General features: G+C 45.0%; 1 protein-coding gene across 5 annotated transcripts; it reads right to left on the minus strand.

Annotated features, from left to right (window-relative positions):
• Nucleotides 1–10,178: 10,178 nt before the first annotated feature.
• On the minus strand, nt 10,179–17,877 carry LOC110070699 (uncharacterized). 5 transcript variants are annotated; one of them, XM_078381647.1, is made up of 11 exons: nt 17,800–17,877; nt 17,266–17,324; nt 15,854–15,910; nt 14,668–14,776; nt 14,260–14,528; nt 13,944–14,063; nt 13,022–13,130; nt 12,614–12,882; nt 12,300–12,419; nt 11,288–11,396; nt 10,179–11,149 (listed from the first exon to the last, which is right to left on the minus strand). In XM_078381647.1, the coding sequence occupies exons 3-11, from the start codon at nt 15,869–15,871 to the stop codon at nt 10,794–10,796; spliced, it is 1,479 nt and encodes a 492-aa protein (XP_078237773.1). In that variant the 5' UTR covers nt 15,872–15,910; nt 17,266–17,324; nt 17,800–17,877; the 3' UTR covers nt 10,179–10,793. The 5 variants fall into 5 exon arrangements, with proteins under 5 accessions (XP_078237773.1, XP_078237774.1, XP_078237775.1 ...); XM_078381648.1 differs by lacking the exon at nt 17,800–17,877 and adding an exon at nt 17,666–17,752; XM_078381649.1 differs by lacking the exon at nt 17,800–17,877 and having other exon boundaries at nt 14,260–14,516; nt 17,266–17,767.
• Nucleotides 17,878–24,057: the final 6,180 nt, after the last annotated feature.

The following is a 24,057-nucleotide window of genomic DNA, read 5'->3' on the forward strand; positions in this document are numbered from 1 at the left end:
CGCCACTTGCCCGCCCCCTTGGAGGCGGCTCTGGCCCGCGCCGGCCTGCTTCCCTCGGTGGTGATCGGTGGAGAAGCGTCTCTCTCCCCGCCTACCCTCGGGCAGGACTCCGCTCGCCCCGGGGAGAAGACCCGGCGGCCAAACTCCGGCTGCTCAGTGTAGCCGGTGACCCATGAGTAGGCCCATTGGGTTGAGGCGGACTTGGCCAGCCCTCTGTCAGGGGCAGGATTGTGACCTGCACACGTTTTAATGCAATGCTTTTAAGGTTTTGATTTTGCCTTTTAAAATCGTTTGCTTTTAAATTGTTACGAGCATCCTAGATTTTAAAATCATTGCATGCAGCTCTGGGACCCACACCTTCAGCTCCTGTGGCATATAGATCAGGCTATCAATAAACATTCATCCACCCTGGTGTAGTGGATAGATAGCAGTGATGGGCGAGGACTCTGGTGACCTGGGTTAGATTTCCTGACTCTGCCATGGGAACTCACTGGGGAAGCGGAAGTAGTACAGCCGCTCCTTAAATACCTCACTTGCCTTGAAAATCCTTTTTGGGTTCCTGTAATTTAGTTCTGACCTGATAGTCGTAGTAACAACGTATACATGTTTGAAACAAATACATAAGTAAGATCTGTTTTCTCCTGATAATCTGGATTTCTTGGCCCACAATCAGACACGATGGACACAAAATGGAGGAGGCCAACATGGGGATCGCTCAGGTTTTGGCCGAACTATTTGCAGTTGTAATTACTGTTGAGATGATGGGAGAGATGGCAGATCATGACAAGGCAGATCATGACAGACGTTGGAAATTGGGTGAGAAAAACATTTATAAAAACAGACCCTGAAAGACTTTGTTGGACCAAACAGCAAATGTGGAAAACAGAACATATCTTGAGAAGATGATTATATGACAAAGCGTTTAGGGGAGGCAGTGTGATAATGGGCACTTCAGGGGTTTGAAATGTTCCCCAGAGCAGAGAAATGATGGGCATAGATGGAGACTTCCCACCTCTATGCTTGGCTCCAAAACAACATAGGAACCCGTACCCTCCCATTTCTAAGCACAATAAACAAATCTCTCCTCCCTAGGCCAAAGTTTGTAAAAGTTACTTTTTTGGGGGTGACAGCTGACAGATTCTGCCAATGGCCATGTTATAGGAATAGATGGTTCACAAAAGCAACCTCTGCTCTAAGCATTTGTGTTTTAACAACTTTCTCCTGTTATTTGGTGCCAATCTGCCTGGATCCCTGACTGTTTTCTTCTTTTACATTCACATCTTCCTTTCCTAGTTCTCCTGTTTTATTCTGCATTCTCAGAAGCACAGTGATCCTAATATGTACATAATTGCTTTATCACTGCGTCGTGGATTACGGGTTTGTTCATCATCCTTATTTTAATTACTATAATTTTTGTTCACACTGCAACATAGTTGTTCGTTGGTCCACACACAGCTGCTTGTTATATTTTCCTTTATAGAGTTCCTGTTGGCCAGCTGGTGAGCAACACACCTGAGCAGTGACCTGAACTAGGTTTTCTAGGCCACGACCCACACCCAGGTGGTTCTCCAGTTCCTTCTGGAGCTTATTCAGTGGCTGCTTAGCAAAGAAAGATGAGTGAGGGCATAGGGCATATTTCTTCAAATCCTAGAGTCCCTTGCAAATGGTGATACTCCTCTTACAGTTCTCAGTGACTCTGCTGCAGCTCCGACATTGTCAAAGAGACTGCTTTATGGGTTGCCCTGTAACAGAATTCTCAAGGAGGATTCCATCATTATAGCCCCATCAGGTAGGCTCACAATTACAAATACAGTGGTGCCCCACTTAACGATTGCCCCATTTAACAACGAAATCGCTTCACGATGATGTAGCAATCACAAAACGATGCTTCAAAGGGCTTTTTTTGCTTCCCGACAATCGGTTCCCTGCTTCGGGAACCAGTTTTTCGCTTTACGACTATCAGAAAACAGCTGATCATCAGGTTTCAAAATGGCCGCTTGTTGTTCAAAATGGCTCCCCACTGTGCTTAGGATGGATTCCTCGCATTACAGGCACCAGAAAATGGCCGCCCTATGGAGGATCTTCGCTGGACGCTGAGGTATTTCACCCACTGGAACACATTGAGCGGTTTTCAATGCGTTTCAATGGGTTTGTTATTTTCGCTCGACGATGATTTTATTCTACAGCAATTTCGCTGGAATGGATTAACGTCGTCAAGCGAGGCACCGCTGTAAGATGAAGCTGAAGGAGAAGGCTTGCACCTAAGGGAAGTGCCACCGTGTGCTCGTGGCTGCAGCAGAAATGAAAGGGTTACTTCTGGGGCTTCAGAATCACCAAGCCTGAAGGTCTACTTGCCATTGGGGGATGCTGGGGGTTGTGGCCCCAAAGGTATTTATTTATTTATTTATTTATTTACAATATTTTTTAGCCGCACCATTGCCAATGGCTTCTGGGCGGCGTACAACATTAAAACCTAAAAACATTAAAAACATTTTAAGAAACAGTATAAAATACCATATATTAAAATATTTCTTAAAACAATTAAAACATTAAAAATAATTAATTAAAATGCTGGGTGAACAGAAAGGTCTTTGCCTGGCGCCGAAAGGCCAAGAGTGTCGGAGCCAGGCGGATCTCTCTAGGGAGGGTGTTCCAAAGTTGGGGGGCAACAACCGAGAAGGCCCTATTCCGACATGCCATCCCCCCCACCATCTCTCAGTTAAATGACACTCAATGAGATCTTATGGCCTTCTTTCCACCTGTGTCCTCGGGATGTCACCTGCCACAATTGTCACACCCTAGGTTCCAGAGAATTAATGAGTGCTGCTAATTCTAATCTGCTTAGACAGTGTTTTTTTTCCTTGAACAGGTGTCCATTTGGGAAGACTTCCTAGCAACAGTTTCCTTGGCATCGCACGAGACCGATTACATTCCCCAGAAGGCAAAAGGAGAGCAAACACTAAGCAAATATATCAGCAACACACACACACATATGCACAAGCTCTGACAGAGACCTGGGCAAATAAAATTTCAGAATTTCCATGGGAAGATAAACCAACCAGGCTGAGAGCACTGGAGACATACACAACCTGGAAGATGCAACATAGCCGTAAGAAATCTACCATTTTAACCACGTCCGAGGACCCACGTATATGAGTACAATGCACTCTTGTGCTAAAAGGAGATGGAACTACAAGGTATCTAGTCTGGTTTTATGAGGTGTATATTCCTGAACATTTGGAACAGAGGACTTGGCAAAAAGTGTAAACTGAAAAGAAAAATGAAAAATGGAAGCTGTGAATGAAACTTCTTGGGGAGGGGGAGGAAACAAGTGGAAAACTTCATGACTAAGGATCCTAAATACATGAAAGTGCTGAAGAGGATGTTGTTTGTTGTTTAGTTGTTAAGTCGTGTCCGACTCTTCGTGACCCCATGGACCAGAGCACGCCAGGCCCTTCTGTCTCCCACTGCTTCCCGGAGTTGGGTCAAATTCATGTTGGTCGCTTTGATGACCCTGTCCAACCATCTCGTCCTCTGTCGTCCCCTTCTCCTCTTGCTCTTACCCTTTCCCAACATCAGGGTCTTTTCCAGGGAGTTTTCTCTTCTCTTCTCATGAGATGGCCAAAGTATTGGAGCCTCAGCTTCAGGATCTGTCCTTCCAGGGAGCACTCAGGGTTGATTTCCTTCTGTCTGAAGAGGATAGATCCAGCCAAATATAAAATGCAGAAGAGGAAACTTGCCCAAGATGAAGAATGCGGGACACTTCTAGGGATGGTTCCAGGTATGCAAGATATTTAATTTTCAGATTCAAGATTTTGTGTTGTTCGGCATTTCTGATCAGGTATGATTCCATGGGGAAGGCTTCTTCTTACCACTGATCAAAAAGAACTGTGCAACTACCTTATGTTTTCTGTCTTACCCCCAAGGAAGCAAAAAGGGGGAAAAATACTGGAAGCTTACAAATTGAAAGTTATGTTACCTGACTATGTGGCACAGTGGTTAAACTGCTGTACTGCAGCCAAAACTGTGCTCATGACCTGGGGTTCAAATCCCAGGTAGCTGGCTCAGGGTTGACTCTGCCTTCTATCCTTCCGAGGTCGGTACAGTGAGTACCCAGCTCGCTGGGGGGAGGGGGAATGTGTAGCCTGCATAATTGACTTGTAAACTGTCCAGAGAGTGCTTGAAGCACTATGGGGCGGTATATAAGCAGCACGCTTTGCTACGTCCTCTCCCCACATTATAGAACACAGAGGAGGTTGCAATATAAAATTTTGTATTTGTGTATAGCGTCGTAATAAACTGGCTAGTGGTAACATATCAAAAGTGCCTGAATAAAAGCTTTTCTATAATCAGAACTCATTAAATCAGTAAAATAAGATGGAAGACTTAAAGGGAAGGGTAAAATGTCCTAATATGAATGGGCCATTTTTAGGGTGCCTAAGAAACCTAACTCCATTTGAACCCAGTGTCAGACAATCTCTGTTTCAGTAAATGTTTTGCAGTGAGTAGGTCAAGGTGTCTCAGATACTCTTCGGAGAATCCAAGTTTAGTAGCTAGTTGCAGGAGAAAAAGTTTCCACAATCTAGAATTCACCTCCCCATATGATGCTATTAAAAACTCTGACTGGGTGATGAACAAAATTTTCAGCCAGTAATTAATTATTAACTTGTAGACTAATGTCATTATTGACATTAATGTCATTATTGACATTAGTACCGGTTCTAATCTAAGAAACGCTGAGGGGGTTGAAGGGGGGGACTGTCAGGCACAATCGAGCAAATTTATTTTGAATTACTTCTAGCGGGGTTAGGTTTTCAGTTCCCCATATTTCAGCGCTATATAGGATCTGGGGAAGTAGCTTGCTTTTGTAAATTTCAAAAAATTGGTGGGACTAAATGCCCTCCTTTAGTTCTATAGAATCTAAGTACAGTATACCAAACATGGCTTTTTCAAATTTCTGCTTTGCAAAGTCAATCTGAGCCGCCCAAAAGTCTGACTGGTAGAAAACCACGCCCAAATATTTATAATGACTTATCTGTTGACCATTCATGAGTGTGAGGACTTCTGTTGAAAGCCATAATTTTGGTTTTCTCATAACTGATATTAAGGAAAATTTCCATACAATAGTTACTGAATTGTTTCAATTAATCTTCTAAGTCCTATTTGAGTATGAGATATTAACAGGGTATCATCTGCATAAATTAATATTGAAATAGCCTTTCCACCTCCTCTTGTGGGAAAGAAATGTAGTCCCGTTAACCTATCCACCATGTTGTTGATATATAAGTTAAAGAGCAATTCCTTCAAGAATTTACCGTATTTTTCGCACCATAAGACACACTTTTTTCCCCACAAAACAGGGGGGTGGAAAGTCTGTGTGTCTTATGGAGTGAAGAAAACAGATTATATTTTCCTGTTTTCTTCTCCTAAAAAATTGGTGCGTCTTATGGAAAGGTGCGTCTTACAGTGCGAAAGATATGGTATGTTGGGTGCATTCTGAGCTCCCCTCCTTCTCTACCAAGATCCTTGTCTGTAGGTATTGCTGTTGCCACCTTCTGGGCAATCTTGAGCATGTTGTTGAAAAATAAGCCTTAGAGAGTTTAATGGAGCTTATTCATACAAAACAAAAACAAAAAACACCCACCCATCATATTGAATCATAGCTTTCTTAAGCTATGCTAAGCACTCTTACACAATGGTAATCCTGAGTATACTATTCAATTCTATATGATATCTATAAGAACATAGGAAAAGCCTGCAACTGCAATATACCAGCATTGGCACTGAGTGCCCAGTTCAACAGATCTAACCTTGCCACCGGACAGCGTGTGTTGTTGCAGAACAGCTTCTTCCGTTTACATGAATCTGCTGCCTATTTTGGAGGGGGAAGGTTCACACTGCTTCATGTTTTCATGTGTTACTGTATGGCTCGTGTGTATTTGCACTGACAAAGCTGGCATTAGATTGAGCTTGCCCACCTGATCAGTAGTCAGGAATGGGTGGGAGTTATAGTCAAAACCACCTGACATTTTGCAAAATGCCTCTGATTCATCTTTGGATTCTTTCAATTTTTAAACTATGGACAATATTTTATCCAGTGCTCCCCAATCCTTCTTCTTTCTCTCTCTTAGCCCTTGCTTTCAAAGTTTCCCCTTGCGCTCTGTGCGCTACCTCAGAGCTTTGCTGGTCTGTTCTGGAAAATCCCTATTTTGTTTTATTTTTAACCCTCTGCATTTCACTCAGAAGTAAGTCCAAAGACTAAATATTAATTTTATTTTATTTAAAATATTTCTCCTTAAAAAGGACCCAAGGCAGCTTACGTTATTAAAAGATAATATTTAAAGCTAACAACAGTAAGCATACCAATATTTAAAAGGATCAAACAAAGACCACACTAAAAAAAGAGATAAACAATAGACCACACACACACACACAAAAGCAAACAAGAGCAACATCAAAAACATATTGGAAGCAGTAAGGCACAACCATCCATTTAAAAACCCCACTGCCACTCAGGGAAAGCTTGCTGAGGTTATGTAGCCAGGCTGTTGTTTTGATACATAGCAAAGGAAGTGTATTTTTTTTTTATTCTGGTGACCCCTTTCTTAGAAAAAGTGGCCTAAACCAGGATGAGAAAAATTGACATTGATGATCTTTTTTGGCGGGGAAGGGGGGGTGTTGAAAAAGTTGTATTTCCACCACTAAAAGACTCAAGAGCAATGATTTTTCCATTATGTAGGTTGGGGACCAGATTCCCACAGACCTTCAAAAAACTAACAAATTAACACAAGAACCTTGCTGGTCACTCTCTCTCTGGTCTCTCTGGACCTTCTTCACAGTGCCATGATGGGTGGCTGCTGGAGAGCTTGGTTGAGGACAGCCCTGAAGCTGCTTCTGTCAGTGACTTGGTCCAAAGCACAAAGGACCAGTAGCCCTTGGGCTGGCTCGGAACCATGTTGCTGCAGCGACCATGTAAACAGACCAGGCTCTGGAATCCAGCAGAGCAAGTGCTGATTTTTGAAAGAAAACCAATCTTAGCTTTCACAGGGCTCAGTAGTGCGGTGTTTCCTCGAAAATAAGGCAGGTGTGATGCTGTCGGTGAGAGCAAGGTCCCTCTCACGGAATTACCGTCCCTCCCAATCCAATAAATGTAACACCAGTTTCTAAACCAAGGAAGTCTGTCATTTTTTTTTTTGAAGAAAAAATAAAGCCAGAACCCTCACCCTCACATACTGGCACCCAACAGTATGACGGAAGGCGCAATGGACACCTGGCTCCGGAAAATCGCTGAGGGGTAAGAAGCATTGATAAAACAGCTGGCTGATCAACAAAACTTGATAATTACACAATTAGCCAAAATTGACCGTTCCCATGACAACGGGAACACAGCCGCAGAAAACCTGAATAGGATTAAACCCACCCATCAAAATACAGAAGATAGGACCACACAACGACCCCGCAGCATTCCTAAACACATTCGAATGAGTAGCCACGACGGCCCAGTGGCCAGTAGAACACAGGGCGTTGATACTCGTGCCATACCTGATGGGTCTTCCGCAAGAAATAGTGGACACCTTAGACCTGATGGAAGCAACAGATTACTTTAAGGTAAAGACAGCAATCCTGAACAAGCTGAATTTGAATGAAGAGGGATACAGGAGGAAATTCCTGGACTTACAATTACGCTGGGGAATACATCACCACACCCTAGCACAAAAGATGAGAGTCAACGCTACCTGCTGGGTGAAACCTAGAGGGAAGATGGCCGAACAAGTCTTGGAGATCATCATGATGGAGCAGCTGATATCCACCCTTGGAGCGGGACCCAGGAACTGGGTAACGAAACATAAGCCGGCCGACCTAGAGGGCGCTGTGACACTGCTAGAAGACTATCCAGGCACAGAGGAGACGTGGACTAACAAAATAACAATGCAACCAGAAAGACCCAGAGGCAAGGAGACGATGGCAGAGGTAGCATGAGGCCCGACGAACGTGGGCAAAGACATCAAAGACTATTGCCGTTCATGCCCTGAGTGCCAGGTGACACAGCCAAAGCCTCAATCCGGGGGAGAGCTGATACCCATGTCCCTGATGGACCACCCCTTTGACCGGATCACCATGGACATTGTGGGGCCGCTCGTTAAGTCAGCGGGGGGACACTTGTATGTACTGGTGATTTTCGATTAGGCAACCAGGTACCCCGAGGCTATACCTTTACGCAAAACTACAGCCAAAGAATTGATTGGGGTGTTTTCTAGGGTGGGGTTTCCTTGGGAAGTTCTAACTGACCAGGGTTCAAACTTTATGAGTTTAACATTTAAGCAGATGTGGGAAACGCTGGGGGGTCAAGCCCATGAAGACATATATCTCACCTTGAGTATTGTGCTCAGTTCTGGACACCACACTTCAAGAAGGATGTTAACAAATTGGAACAAATTCAGAGGAGGGCGACAAGGATGATCAAGGGGCTGGAAACCAAGCCTTATGAGGGAAGACAGAAAGAACTGGGCATGTTTAGCCTTGAGAAAAGAAGACTGAGGGGTGATACGATAGCACTTTTCAAATATTTGAAAGGCTGTCATCCAGAGGAGGGGCAGGATCTGTTCTCGATCATCCCAGAGTGTAGGACACGCAACAATGGGCTCAAGTTAAAGGAAGCCAGATTTCGGTTGAATATCAGGGAAAACTTCCTAACTGTTAGAGTAGTATGACAGTGGAACCTCGGGAGGTGGCGAGTGCTCCAACACTGGAGGTATTCAAGTAAAACTTGGATAATCACCTGGCAGATATGCTTTGATTGTATTCCTGCGTTGAGCAGGGGTTGGACCTGATGGCCTTGTAGGCCTTTTCCAACTTCACTTTTCTAATGATTTCATGATTGTCTTAAAGGAAGGTGCAAGTGTATTTCTAATCAGCCTTTGGATGTGGGACCGGAAAGATCTCCATCTTGTTCTTTGTGGCTTTCTTCAGGTCAGCCTGAGATGTGCGACAGAAACACAATTGCCATCAAGCCCACGATGGTGCGCATAGTGGTAATGCCCAGGCCAAGGTTCCCACTAAGCTGGGTACATGTGCAGGTGGCTCTGCCTCCCTGTGTGCAGCTGTCTTCCTCCTCCGCGCAGCGATCACGTTAGGTTCTGGTCGTTATGGAACTCAGTGTGTGCAGAGGTTCAGAGTCGCGCATGCATGCAGAGGTGAAGTCATGGGAGTGGTGGAACCCCGCCCAGTGGGCCTGAAAATTACTGGGTACGTTGGCCCAGGGTCAGTGCAAAGGGGCAGGATCTTGCTTGGGGCAGATCTCATATAAAAATTGTGTGAATCCACGAGGATCTATGGCTCAGATCCATGGACTGGATCCCTCATTTCTGTGTTGTAGTCCAGTGGTTCTTAATCTGGGTGATATCGCTCCCCAAGGGGAAATGTCACTTTTCAGGGAGGCGATGGAATGAAAAGGGGCGATGCGGGGGCAAAGAAACAGAAGGGGGGCGATATGGGGGTGATGGAATGAGCCAAACCTGAGAAGGTGGCTGCAGCCGTGGTGCTGGCAGCAGATCCAGCAGGCAGATCCAGAACAGCTGGTACTGGCAGCGGATCTATTGCTGGGGGAGGGGGAGCGATGATAACTTCCTCAATGGCTCAAGGGGGGCAATTCTTTCAAGAAGGTTAAGAACCATTCCACAGGTCAGCAGCCCAGTCCACAGACCGTAGAGGTCCTCAGACCAGTGCAAGTCCAGATGTCCACAGGTCGTGTGTACAGTGAGCCTTTGTGGCATGGCATTAGGACCTACCTGTAGCGGGCATGCTGGAGCCTCTAATAACTCAGGCCTCCAGTATGTGCTCACTCCTCTTCTCAAGTACAGTGGACCCTCAACTTACAGACGGCTCGACTTACAGACTTTTCGAGTTACAGACTTCTCTGGCTGCAAAATTTAGTTTCGACTTGCAGCCGGAGAATCAACCTACAGCCCAGAAAAAAACCCAAACTGGAACAAAAATGGAACAAAAATAGGCAGTTACGGCATTAATCGGTTTTCAATGCATTGTAGGTCAATGGAGATTCGACCTACAGACTTTTCGACCTGCAGCCACCATTCCAATACGGATTAATTCCGTAAGTCGAGGGTCCACTGTAGCTGCCACCAGATATTGCTGCTCCAATACCAAATATTCACTGACACTTGTATTTACTTTAAAACTTAAACTTGTTTATTTGATTACATAAAAGAAATAAGTAAATCACACACATAGATAATCAATTTCTTTCAATCACCGAACTCTCTAATACATAGACCCTGCTCTCACTGACTCATTAACACACTGCCTTCTCACTCAGATCTTCACTCTCTCTCCTCTCTCTCATCTCTCTATCTCCTCTCATACATCATGAAAAAGTAAAGGTTCCCCTTGACAATTTTTGTCCAGTCGTGTCCGACTCTAGGGGGCGGCGCTCATCCCGCTCTTCAAGCCATAGAGCCAGCGTTTTTCCGAAGACAATCTTTCAGTGGTCACATGGCCAGTGTGATTTAGACACGGAACGCTGTTTACCTTCCCACTGAGATGGTCCCTATTTATCTACTCGCATTTGCATGCTTTCGAACCGCTAGGTTGGCAAGGAGCTGGGACAAGCGACGGGCGCTCACTCCGTCGCGTGGATTCGATCTTACGACTGCTTGGTCTTCTGACCCTGCAGCACAGGCTTCTGCGGTTTAGCCCACAGCGCCACCACGTCCCTCTCATACATCATACACACCCCTTTTTATCCCAGCCCCTCCCCCTGTAGCACCACCTTCCGTTCACTCATTGGCTCTTTTTACACTGCTCGGCTGTGACGGACCGGTGAGGGCAGGGCTGAACGTCACACTACCTAACAGTTTAGAAGCCTGTTCACTGAGAGCGATGCCGTAGCGCAGGCTGGTGGCGAAATGTTCACAGTTGTCCATGAGAAGGTTATAGATCCTTCTCTGACCCACCTGGGCCTTTGCACGATAAACAATCTCAGCTGGGCACCTGGGCAGATGTTTGCTATCATACTTGTTATTGATCTGGTACTTGCAATTCGCTGCCACAACGGAGAGGCGCTCTTTCTTCACCTCAGCTATTTGGCCAGTGAGAGACGCAGAATTAAAGTACAAATCACCCGAATCCACGCCTGAATAAAGAAGAAGAAACTCAGTCATTGTTGATGTGTACACTCCTTCTTTCCAAGTGCCCCCAGCCACCCAGCCACCATGGCTGTTTTTCCTCCCACTCCATCTCCCTCCACTATTTCAAATAGAGAAGCTCTTACTTGTCAGATGGACAACATGTTCCTTGTCTACGGCGATGGCATAATGCATGTAAAAAGACCGGGGAAATTCAACCATGTCTCCAGGTTCGGGTCTTGGCTCTGCCTCAACCTGCAAGATCAGAAAAAGGTAGGAAAATGGTCCTGCCCCACATGGTACCTTTCTGGTGTCTCTGTGATGGGCAGGTACGTGGAGATGCAGGGAATGGAAACTGGGACTGCCTTTTTGCATGGAAAAGTTGTTACCAAAGCTTTGAGCAAGGGTTTCCCTGGTCCCCTCCCCTGGCTTCTAAAGAGCAACAGGTACAGAAAGAAAGAAAGAAAGAAAGAAAGAAAGAAAGAAAGAAAGAAAGAAAGAAAGAAAGAAAGAAAGAAAGAAAGAAAGAAAGAAAGAAAGAAAGAAAGAAAGAAAGAAAGAAAGAAAGAAAGAAAGAAAGAAAGAAAGAAAGAAAGAAAGAAAGAAAGAGAAAGGAACTTAATCTTTAAAGAAATATCTGAAATAATTGGATTGAATATTCAAATGTCTCCGTTAATGGCTTTATTGAATGTGATTAAGAAAGATCAATTGTTGAAAGAAAATAAGGATTTAATTGTAATAATGATTACGGCTGCAAGGTTAATTTTTGCAAGAAACTGGAGAAATGATAATCAATTTAATTTGGAGGAATGGTATAGAGAATTATGAGATATGGCAATTAATGATGAACTGACATGCGATATGAAAATAAGAAGAGGCCAATTGAAAAAAATAATGATTTTAAGAAAATATGGAATGTATTTTTGGAACATGTATTTCGGAGAGGGAAGGGGTATACACCAAGGGAAGAAACAATGAAATTCTGGAATGAAAATTGATTGAATGAAATGTAATGCTAGTCCTGAAGGTGATGGGAGCACATGTGTAATTGTATTTTATTGTTTTGTATTGTTTTGATAGGTTTTTTGTGTGTGGTAGTAGGTTTATTTTGTATTAATTTAAAAAAGAGCAACAGGTACCTAAGGAGAGGCTACAAACCTGTTCATGTCCAGGGCTGCCGTAGCAGAGGCTGGGGGCAAAATCTTCACAGCTGTCCTTGAACAGGTTGTATTTCTCTTCCTGCCCCACCTGGACCCCTCCGTCTGGCTCTTCCGCAACCTGCAAGATCAGACGAAGGTAAGGAAACGGTCCTGCCCCACACGGCGCCTTTCCGGTGTCTCCGTGAGATGCAGGGAATGGAAACTGGGACCGCCTTTTGCATGGAGAGTTTGTTATCAAAACACTGAGCGGGGTTTCCCTGCTTCCTTCCCTGTCTTTTCTGAGCCCCAGGTACCTAAGCCACCTCTACAAACCTGTCCAGTGATAGGGACGCCGTAGCGCATTCTGGTGGCAAATTCTTCACAGTCATTCCGAAACAGGCTGTGCCTCCCTTTCTGTCCCGCCTTGGCCTTTGCGATACGGACGATATCTTTCGGTGGCCGGGGCTCATATCTTTTGTCGTACTTGTTATTGATCCGGTACTTGCACTTTCCCGCCACGACGGAGAGGCGTTCGATCTTCACTTCTGCTGTGGGGTCCGTGTCGGATGAGCAGTTATGGGGGGAACCCTCTGGAGCCGCATCTCAGGAAAGAAGAGGAAACCCAGTCGTTATTGAGATGCCCACCCCCATCTTTCCAAGTGTCCCCAGCCATCCACCCACCATGGCTGTTTTTCCTCCCATTCAATCTCCCTCCACTATTTCAAACAGAGAAGCTCTTACTTGTCAGATGGACAACATGTTCCTTGTCTACGGCGATGGCATAATGCATGTAAAAAGACCGGGGAAATTCAACCATGTCTCCAGGTTCGGGTCTTGTCTCTGCCTCAGCCTGCAAGATCAGACAAAGGTAGGGAAATGGTCCTGCCCCACATGGTACCTTTCTGGTGTCTCTGTGATGGGGCAGGTACGTGGAGATGCAGGGAATGGAAACTGGGACTGCCTTTTTGCATGGAAAAGTTGTTACCAAAGCTTTGAGCAAGGGTTTCCCTGGTCCCCTCCCCTGGCTTCTAAAGAGCAACAGGTACAGAAAGGAAGGAAGGAAGGAAGGAAGGAAGGAAGGAAGGAAGGAAGGAAGGAAGGAAGGAAGGAAGGAAGGAAGAAACTTAATCTTTAAAGAAATATCTGAAATAATTGGATTGAATATTCAAATGTCTCCGTTAATGGCTTTATTGAATGTGATTAAGAAAGATCAATTGTTGAAAGAAAATAAGGATTTAATCGTAATAATGATCACGGCTGCAAGGTTAATTTTTGCAAGAAACTGGAGAAATGATTATCAATTTAACTTGGAGGAATGGTATAGAGAATTATGGGATATGGCAATTAATGATAAACTGACATGCGATATGAAAATAAGAAGAGGCCAATTGAAATAATAATGATTTTAAGAAAATATGGAATGTATTTTTGGAACGTGTATTTCGGAGAGGGAAGGGGTATACACCAAGGGAAGAAACAATGAAATTCTGGAATGAAAATTGATTGAATGAAATGTAATGCTAGTCCTGAAGGTGATGGGAGCACATGTGTAATTGTATTTTATTGTTTTGTATTGTTTTTATAGGTTTTTTGTGTGTGGTAGTAGGTTTATTTTGTATTAATTAAAAAAAGAGCAACAGGTACCTAAGGAGAGGCTACAAACCTGTTCATGTCCAGGGCTGCCGTAGCAGAGGCTGGGGGCAAAATCTTCACAGCTGTCCTTGAACAGGTTGTATTTCTCTTCCTGCCCCACCTGGACCCCTCCGTCTGGCTCTTCCGCAACCTGCAAGATCAGACGAAGGTAAGGAAACGGTCCTGCCCCACACGGCGCCTTTCCGGTGTCTCCGTGAGATGCAGGGAATGGAAACTGGGACCACCTTTTGCATGGAGAGTTTGTTATCAAAACACTGAGCGGGGTTTCCCTGCTTCCTTCCCTGTCTTTTCTGAGCCCCAGGTTTACCTAAGCCACCTCTACAAACCTGTCCAGTGATAGGGACGCCGTAGCGCATTCTGGTGGCAAATTCTTCACAGTCATTCCGAAACAGGCTGTGCCTCCCTTTCTGTCCCACCTTGGCCTTTGCGATACGGACAATATCTTTCGGTGGCCGGGGCTCATATCTTTTGTCGTACTTGTTATTGATCCGGTACTTGCACTTTCCCGCCACGACTGAGAGGCGTTCTATCTTCACTTCTGCTGTGGGCTCCGTGTTGGATGAGCAGTTATGGGGGGAACCCTCTGGAGCCGCATCTCAGGAAAGAAGAGGAAACCCAGTCGTTATTGAGATGCCCACCCCCATCTTTCCAAGTGTCCCCAGCCACCCACCCACCATGGCTGTTTTTCCTCCCATTCAATCTGCCTCCACTATTTCAAATAGAGAAGCTCTTACTTGTCAGATGGACAACATGTTCCTTGTCTATGGCGATGGCATAATGTATGAAACAAGGCCGGAGAAATTCAACCATGTCTCCAGGTTCGGGTCTTGGGTCTGCCTCAACCTGCAAGATCAGACAAAGCTAAGGAAACGATCCTGCCCCACAGGGTGCCTTTCCGGTGTGCAAGACAAGAAATAGCTGTGCTTTCAGGGGATGGACTGCAAGCTCCAGTTTTAAAAGCATGTTTATCCTAGCCTAAACTGCTGTGGTCTCTTGGATGTCCTGCTCCCTGGCTTGGCTATTGGTAAAGATAGGAAGGGTGTACTTGCTCAGGAATATTATGGGTTGGTTTGGTTTTTTTCATCTGGAGAATGGAGAAAGGGGAGCAGGTTCCTATGCCTGTGAAGAGCACCATAAACTTCTTCCCTGTTAGTAATCATTAATCCCTTCAATTCTGACTTATTACAACCCTTTTTATGGTTTTCTAGACAGAGAGTACTCAGAAGGGGGTTGCCACTCCCTTCTTCTTCTCGAGGAACCTTGGGACGGTGCAGCGTGCCCAAGGCCACACGGGCTCTCAGGAGACCCGATGAGGAATCAAACTCCCAATTTTGGCAGCCAGCTACCTAATTTATTGAGTTATCCAGCCAGATTCTTCCCAGTTAAAGGAATATAACATAAAACTCAGAGCGAATATTCCCATTTGGAGAAGTGATCTGTCCTACTTTTACATCATTCTCCTGCCCCCCCCCCTCCAGCAACACTGCAATCTGTTTTGTTGGCTGTGACTCTGGAATTCAATATGAAAAGGAAACCCACCATTTACATTCCAAAGAGAATCCAGGTGACGCATATGCTGCTTTTAAAAACATACTTTAACCATTAGATCTTTTCTGCCACTGGAGGGACCTCTTCTTCTAGAACCGGCTTTCTGTGAACATGTGCTTTAATGATGTGCTGTAAGACGGGTTCTGCCTTACAGCAATTCCTGATAAGGATGATGAAGGATCAAGAGGCATGTTCCCATTCCCTTCTTCTGGGGATGCCCTGGGACTGTGCAGCCTGCCCAAGGCTAGGCAGGCTGGCTGTTCTCATGGCACGCACAGGGGGTGGGGTAGGACTTGAACCCTCAACCCTTCAGTCCTCCCCAGAACACCTACTGAGAGTGTGCTTGCTTCTGAGAATAACCCTTATGCTTACCAAATAGGTCTGACTCATGGTATCCTCTCTTCAAAGCAGCTTGGTCGTTTTTCAGTACTGGAATAAGAATAATCAGAATTTTATGAAACATGGGATAAGCAAAGCACTGTATGGCACAATAATAGTAGAAAGCACAACACCTTCCCTGAAGCTAACAGATGGGTAAGATCTGTAAGGAAACCCCACAGTTTAATTACAGTGGTGCCTCGCATAGCTATCGCTCCGTTTAGCGATGAAATCGCATAGCGACAAACTTTTTGCGATCGCTTTGCGATGTTCCTTATGGGGTATTTAAGACATAAGACATAAGAAATTTATTTGTCATTGCGCTCACAAGTGGGTGCAACGAAATGAGGTGCTCTTCCCCAAGGTAAAACTGGACAACACTACAAAAAAAAAAGTTAAAATATACACAACTTTCACCATCCAAATATAGATACCCCGTTTTTTCTCAGCAATTAAAATCCACCAAAAACCTATGGCCCCACATTTAAACTCAATACTGCACTTGGGTAAAAACTGTTCTTGAATCTGCTTGTCCTTGCTTTCAATACCCTGAATCTCCTTCCTGATGGTAATAGTTTAAAGAGCTGATATCCCGGATGAGAGGAGTCTTTCAGTATGTTAGATATCTTCCTCTTACATCTGTTCTTATACAATTCTTCCCTGCGATCATCGCAAAGCGCCCATTTTCGCATAGCTGATCGGTGGTTTCAATATGGCTGTGGGATAAACAAAATGGCCGCCAGCTGTTTTCTGGGACAGATTCCTCGCTTAAGAGGCACCAGAAATGGCCGCCCTATGGAGGATCTTTGCTGAACAGTGAGTTTTAAGCCCATAGGAACGCATTAATCGTGTTTTTATGCGTTTCTATGGGGTTTTTTATTTCACATTGCAACGTTTTCATTTAGCAGCGATTTTTGCGGAATGAAGTAACGTCGCAATGCGAGGCACCACTGTACGTCCAAGCACTTTTATGAGATGGAATTTCATCCAGGCCTTCAATGCTGTGGACTGGAGAGCTTCGTGATGTATGTTTCCATATCAGCACAGAAGAAGGATAAATTCCTACTTCTCTAAAAAAAAAAAAAGTTTCCAAAACAAGGTTTGAAGCTGGCAGGACTGTCAGGAGGTTCCCTCTTTTCAGGGACTGTTTTCAAATGTGAAAGCAAACAATGACTTTAATGACTTTCAACACATAAGCGAAAGCATGCTATCTGCACATGTTTTAGCCAAAATATTATCATCCTATAATTACTATTCCTCTATTCACAGTACTGTATTGTTCGTTGGTTCAGACACTCATTGACCAAGGCATGGACCTTTAAGATGAAGATTTAGCAACAGAAATGCTACAGAAAGAAGCACATGGAGAGACTGGCAATCTTTTAAAGAAAAGATACAGTACTTACAGCAAAGTCTGTCTGGAAATACCGCAGCTAGTTTTTCCTTTCCATTTGTAATCAGAATGCTGTACAAATCAAGGAAAGCAAAAGTTTATTTCTCCTCTGTCAGCTACAGCTGTTTTTCCTGGAAAAACTGCAGAACAGGAAGACGCACCCATGCATACACAAGCACCAGTGGCTCTCAAAACTGAAAATAGCTGTGAGCGTTGAGATATCTCAACTCAGCTAGATCTTCTCCTCACCCATCTGGCAGCTCTGATACCCTGAATCATCCATCTGGAGGGGGAAAAAAGGTGGACGTGGAATGGAAAATCTTCAAGCTGCCCCAGGACACTGTAAAAATGTACGTTCTCTGGGAACTTTTCAATAGAACAGTTTGCCGCAAAAACAAGTTTTGTCTCCTTACCAAAAAAAGAGCAAAGCCTGCTGCTTATATACCGCCTCGTAGCACTTAAAGCACCTTCTTGGCAGTTTACAAGTTAATTATGCAGGCTATACCTTGCCTGCCCACCCACCCCAGCATGCTGAGTACTCATTTACCAATCTCGGGAGGAGGGAAGGCTGTGTTAACCTTGAGCCGGCTTCCTTTGGCTGCAGTACAGCAGTTTTAGCCACTGCCCCAGGAGATCAAGTGTATAGAAGGCGGGGAGGGAAAGAATCTGGAAGTGTCCATATTTGGGCATCAGAAAATTCTCTTGTTGGCTTGAGTCAAACGGAGGCATTATAAATGATAACATATTTCTTGTACATCGATTGTGGCTTTTGGCAACTGTTCTTATTGTGCATTCCTGTTTTCTGCTCTGTTTGGATATTGTAACCAGAGAAGTATTAAAGAGCAGATGGTTATACAGTGGTGCCTCGCTAGACAGTTACCCCGCATGACAGTTTTTTAGCTAGACATTGACTTTTTGCGATCGCTATAGCGATTCACAAAACAGTAATTCCTATGGGGGAGTTTTGCTGGACAATGTTTGGTCCCTGCTTCGCAAACCGATTTTTGCTAGACAACGATTTGCTTTTCGCTAGACAATGATTTCGCTAAACAGCGATTTCAGTGGAACGGATTATCATTGTCTAGCGAGGCACCACTGTATTTCAGCTAGAGCCACTTCCATTATACTCAGGTTTGGCGGCGGTGACAGTGTGGCAGCGGTGGCAACGGATCTACTGCCAGCACCAGCTGCTCTGGATCCGCCTGCCGGCATCTGAACATAAACATAGCAGATGCTAAGTGCAGCTTGTTACCATTTCATCATCATCATCTTTCAACTGTAGAGCTGGAAGGAACCCTATGAATTGTGGCGTCCAGTCCCTGTCAAGGAGACACAGTGGAGAATCAAACTCCCAACTTCTGACTAACTTGCTATTAGTGAAAGAGTAGCTCCTTTGGTTTTAGGATGGGCACAGAGGGTGTGCAATGAGATGAAGCTGAATGTACCTCGAAACGGAAGTAGGGACTTTTTTCCAGTGGCAGTCTACCGGCGTTGTTAATGTTCTTCCGGCGTTCTCCATATAGCTTTGCAACAGGATACCTGCCAAGATGTCCTGGCTATAGAATCATATGTAAATTCTGGCTGAGCCAGTGTAGAGTATAATTGTTTGAATATTAGATTTGGAAGAGGAGGATACGGGTTGAGATCCCTGCATAGTGAAAAAGCTTTCTAGGCATCCCATAATATGGATGCTGGTTTTTGGTATCCATTTTTATTGATAGCAACAGAACTTCCTCCAAATCTATGTGAACCTCAGTGGGACCACATGCACACAAACACACACACGCAAACACAAACAGGCAGTTGTTTAATTTTGTAAGCCACCAATGGCCCTTTTCAGAAGGAAGGCAAAGCAACAATATTTAAAATAACTAAAAAAAATAAAATAAAGATGTGTCTTTACTGTGATTTTGCTTACAAACATTTCCTGGACTCCTCTTTGAGAGACCACCCAACCAGTTTCTCTCACAACCTGCCTTGACCCAGGCTTCCATTGCAATAGTCCAAAGAATTTAAAAAAACCATCGTTCCAAAGCAAAGGCAAGTGCTTTTCTGTATACTTGTGTCCTTGTTTCCAATTTGCGACCAGTAAGGAAAACAAGGCAGGCCTCCCATGTTTCAGGTGTAGGGGGCAACAGTACCTTGACCACTCTTTGTGATGTCACTTTGTGATGTAATTCATCACCTTCATAAACCTCTGGTCCAGGACAGCAACCATCCATCCGGTGGGTGACCAGCACTCAGTCAGCTGTGTTGATCCAGCGATGGCGAAGACCCAGCGCATGCTCCTACTGTAGTTGCTCTCGGGAAAATGTTGGCAGCCTCAATCATCTTTCTTCTTGTTATCACTTTGATAACATTATGTTGTCATTTTATTATCCTTTTGAAACTTCTGCAGAGTTTTCCTTTGGTTCATAACACATTTGAATCCATGAGGAGGCTCTTTGGTAGAACCATCTGTTTGGTGGGTCACCCGCGCTCCGGCAGCGGTATTGATCCAAGGATGGAGAAGACCCAGCACGGGGTTCCGGTTGCTCCCAAGGAAGCCTTTGAAACCCTAATCAGATTCCTCATCTTTACTCGTATTCTCTTGTTCATAACATTATGCTATCATAATTGTTATCTTCTTGAAACTCCTACAGGGTTTCACTTTTATTCAAAACATCTGTGACTCAATCAAGAGATGTTTCAGACGCCTCTTTGCTGTCTGTGAAATGCCACCCAAGCTTTCCAGCGCCCAAGCGAAGGTAGCTTGTTGCATTACTGTTATTGGCTTGCTTTCTATATGTAAACAAAATGCATAGAGACAGGAAGTGTATCTGGTGTTCGTTCTTCAGAAAAAGAAAATGGGAAAACCAGTTTTCTGGACCTTTCCCTTCATTTTCTCTTTATGGTAGGTCTCTCAGCAAAGACCAGCAAAGGGGCAAGTGCCTGAGGGAACATGGATTGGGGGAAAAGAAGAGTCTCTCCACCCCCCATTGAGGTCTGGCATCTCCCATTCCTGAACCTCCCCAGAAAATAAGACCTGGAAGCTCACTTGAGGAGAACAGCCCAGCATAGGTGGGGACTTTCCGGATGGGTTCTTCAGTCCTTGGGGGCCCTTCTGCCTTCTGCAGCTCCCTCCGAAGTCGATTTTGAATACAGAACATGGCTTCAGAGGTCCCCGCAGGCCCTGACTGCTCAGGATGAAAAAGAGAAGGGGCGAAATGAAATGGAGGAAGTCCATTGGGAGGGTGTTCCTCTGAAGCATCGAAAATCTCCTCTGGGGGAAACACAGGAATCCCTGAAAGAAAATGCTGTAGATCATGGCCCCCTTTATCAAAAATGATCACTACCCATTATTTGGGGTCACCGGAGGGGGAGACATCACTAAATTGCTATCATTATTGCTTGATAAGAGATTGCTTTCCTACAGTAATCACATGTTAACCACTGATCTGTTTCAATAAAAACATTTTTTTGTGATGTATGTTTATGAAGATGCAAATCTGTGTGGCTTTGGGGGGGGGTCTCTTGTAGGAGCATGTAACGTGTGCAAACCTCAGAGTCCATTGGAGTCCAGATGTTCAGAACCTGCAGGTCCTGAGTCATCGCTCCTTGGCTGTTGCCACCCTGCAACACCCGTGTTTTCCATAGAGGTTGATGAGGCTGAAGACGTCCCTTGTCTTGCTCGGCCTCTTGAGACGCACCCCAGGGGGTGAGAGAAAGGCCAGGACTCTCCACGTTTGACCGATTTAAACTGATTCCAGAAATGGATTCGATGTTTTAAATCAACCACCAAGTAATGTATCAACACAATAAAAATAAAACCAGAGAGGCCGACAGGGGCAAAATGTCTCTGCTGGTTCTCCTCGACATCTCGGCAGCCTCTGATACCGTCGACCACCGTATCCTCCTGGGGAGGCTCTCCGAGTTGGGAATTGGTGGCTCGGCACTCGCCTGGCTCCGTTCCTTCTTGGGGGACCATCCGCAGAGAGTGCAGCTTGGGGAGAGCGTCTCGGCCCCGTGGAGTCTCAACTGTGGGGTTCCACAGGGGTCGATCATCTCCCCAATGCTGTTTAACATCTATATGAGGCTGCTGGGAGGGGTCATCAGGGGATGTGGGGCTTCGTGTCATCAATATGCCGATGACACCCAACTCTACATCTCCTTTTCACCAACTGCAGGTGATACCGTCCTGTCCCTCTGGCGCTGCCTGGGGGCCGTATAGCAATGGATGCAGGAGAATGAGTTGAGGCTGAACCCGGACAAGATGAAAGTTCTGAGGGTGGGTGGCCCCGTGGTAGGCGGCATGGGTGACTCTCTTACGTTTGGGGGGGGTCACCCTGGCCACGAAGAATGGGGTCCACAGCCTGGGCATATATTTGGACCTGACGCTCACCATGGAAATGCAGGTGGCGTTGGTAGTCCTCACCGCCTTTTTCCATCTTTGTCAGATTGCCTGGCTGCGACCCTACCTCGACATGGAGGCTTGGTGCATGCGCTCGTAATCTCAAGATTAGACCACTGTAACGCGCTCTACGTGGGGCTGCCTTTGAGGCTGATGTGGAAACTTCAGGTGGTGCAGAATGCGGTGGCCAGACTCCTCACCAGAGTGAGAAAATACCAACATATCTCTCCAATGCTGGCCACATTGCGTTGGCTGCCTATTCGTTTCCGCGTCGACTTCAAAGTTTTAATACTTACTTACAAGGCCCTAACGGTTTAGGACCTCGATATTTGGCAGAACGCCTGCTTCCAACAAGGTCTACCCGGATCACTCACGCGAGCCAGGAGGTGAGGCTAAGGAGCCTGACGCCGAGAGAGGCCCGGAAGAAGACACAAAACTGGGCCTTCTCGGCGGTGGCTCCTCGCCTCTGGAACAATCTCCCTCTGGAGATTTGTGCGGCCCCCACGCTGGGCATCTTTAAAACCCAATTAAAAATATGGTTGTTCATTCAGGCCTTCCCTCCAGCCAACTCTTAATTTTTTTCTTTTCTTTCTCTTGCTTTCCCTATTTTTTTATTTTATTGTAGCTGTTACTGAATCAGCATGTACTTATCTGCGTTTTATTGTCTGATTTTGTATGGAAGCCGCCTAGAGTGGACTGGTAGTCCAGATAGGTGGGGTATAAATCAAATCAAATCAAATCAAATCAAATCAATCAATCAATCAATCAATAAATAAACAAACAAATAGGAATAAAAAAACAAAGAAAAATCACCGGGAAATAATCTTCATGAAATGAACGAGAACACAAAATGTTTCTTAATCATAGCAAATCTGTGGCCTACTAAAAGACATATTTTTTTTATTTACATCTGTTCTTTACCCCCAGAACCGGCATGGAAAGCAAAGCAAGTTTAAAGGTCAAAGAGCAGGAAAGTTTCGAGACACTGCCAATTGAAAAGCAGATAAGGAATTGTAACCGTTCTGATAGAAGGTATTATAAAAGGACATTTTCAAACAATATGCCACCCACCAGTTCAAAGCTCCTCTGCACAACCAACGACCCGAGGTTTTGATGCATGGGAGAATTTATGTCCCAGAGTCGTGGGATCCCAAGTTCCTAAGCCAAGCAGGGCACCTTCTGACTGACACCTGGATCCTAAATCACCCCTTCTCTTGAGAGTGGCCCCTCTCTCCTTCGTATACTGTATTCGCTAAGCTGCCTCTAGCTCTGGCAAAGATACAGTGGTGCCTTGCATAACGAGCGCACCATTTAACGACGAATTCGCATAGCGATCCGTTTTTTGGGATCGCTAATGCGATCGCATACCGATGCTTTCTATGGCCGAAAATCGCTTTGCGATGATCGGTAAGCGTTTTGCTTACCGATTTTCAGATAGCGATTTTTAAAAAACAGCTGATCGGCGGTTCCAAAATGGCCGCTGGACCCCCGAAATGGCAGCGCGCAGCGTTTTCTTGCCCTGCCCTCGCTTATCGAGGGTGCGAAAATGGCGGCCGGATGGGGAAACATCGCAGAACAGTGAGTTTTGGGCCCCATTGGAACCCCAATGGGTTTTTCCGTTCCGTATAGCGATGTTTCCCCATAGCGACGGTTAATCCAGAACAGATTAACCTCGCTTTGTGGGGCACCACTTGTATTGAGATAGATTGATCCCCCCCCCCGCAGAGCTGGAAGGGATCCTATGGACCACTGAGTCCAGATCCTGTCAGGGAGGCACAGCAGGGAAATGAACTCCAAACCTCTGGCTGTGCAGCCAAACATCTCTAGTCTATGTGGGAATATGGGACCTACGACTGGATGGTGGTCTGGGGATGTTTTGTGCCATGCATTTGTACCAGTGCAGTAGCACGCCCAGTGGCCTCGATGTTGCAGTCTGTGGGTACAAATGGGAGTTTCTCTTTGGCAATAGTTTGGGGGCAGACCCCATATGAAAATCATGTGAAACCCTGAAGATTTGGCTCTCGGATCCATGTTTTTTGTGCCGCTGGAAAGCCATGAGCCGAGGAACCCATGATTTCTACCTTGTAGTCTGTAGGTGCAAATGGGGTCTAGGAAGGAGGATCTTACAGAGGAATCATGTGGCTTCAATGACCAGATAGGCAGGGTATAAATGGAATAATAATAATAATAATAATAATAATAATAATAATAATAATAATAATAATAATAATAATAATAATAATAATAATAATAATACAACAACAATAAAACAACAACAACAACAACAACAACAACAACAACAACAACAACAATAATAATAATAATAATAATAATAATAATAATAATAATAATAATAATAATAATCCATTCTTGATTTAATAGATCTGCCTTTTGCTTTCTTCCTTTGAGGGAGGT

This window comes from Pogona vitticeps, chromosome 14, assembly GCF_051106095.1.
Source record: "Pogona vitticeps strain Pit_001003342236 chromosome 14, PviZW2.1, whole genome shotgun sequence".
NCBI lineage: Eukaryota > Metazoa > Chordata > Lepidosauria > Squamata > Agamidae > Pogona > Pogona vitticeps.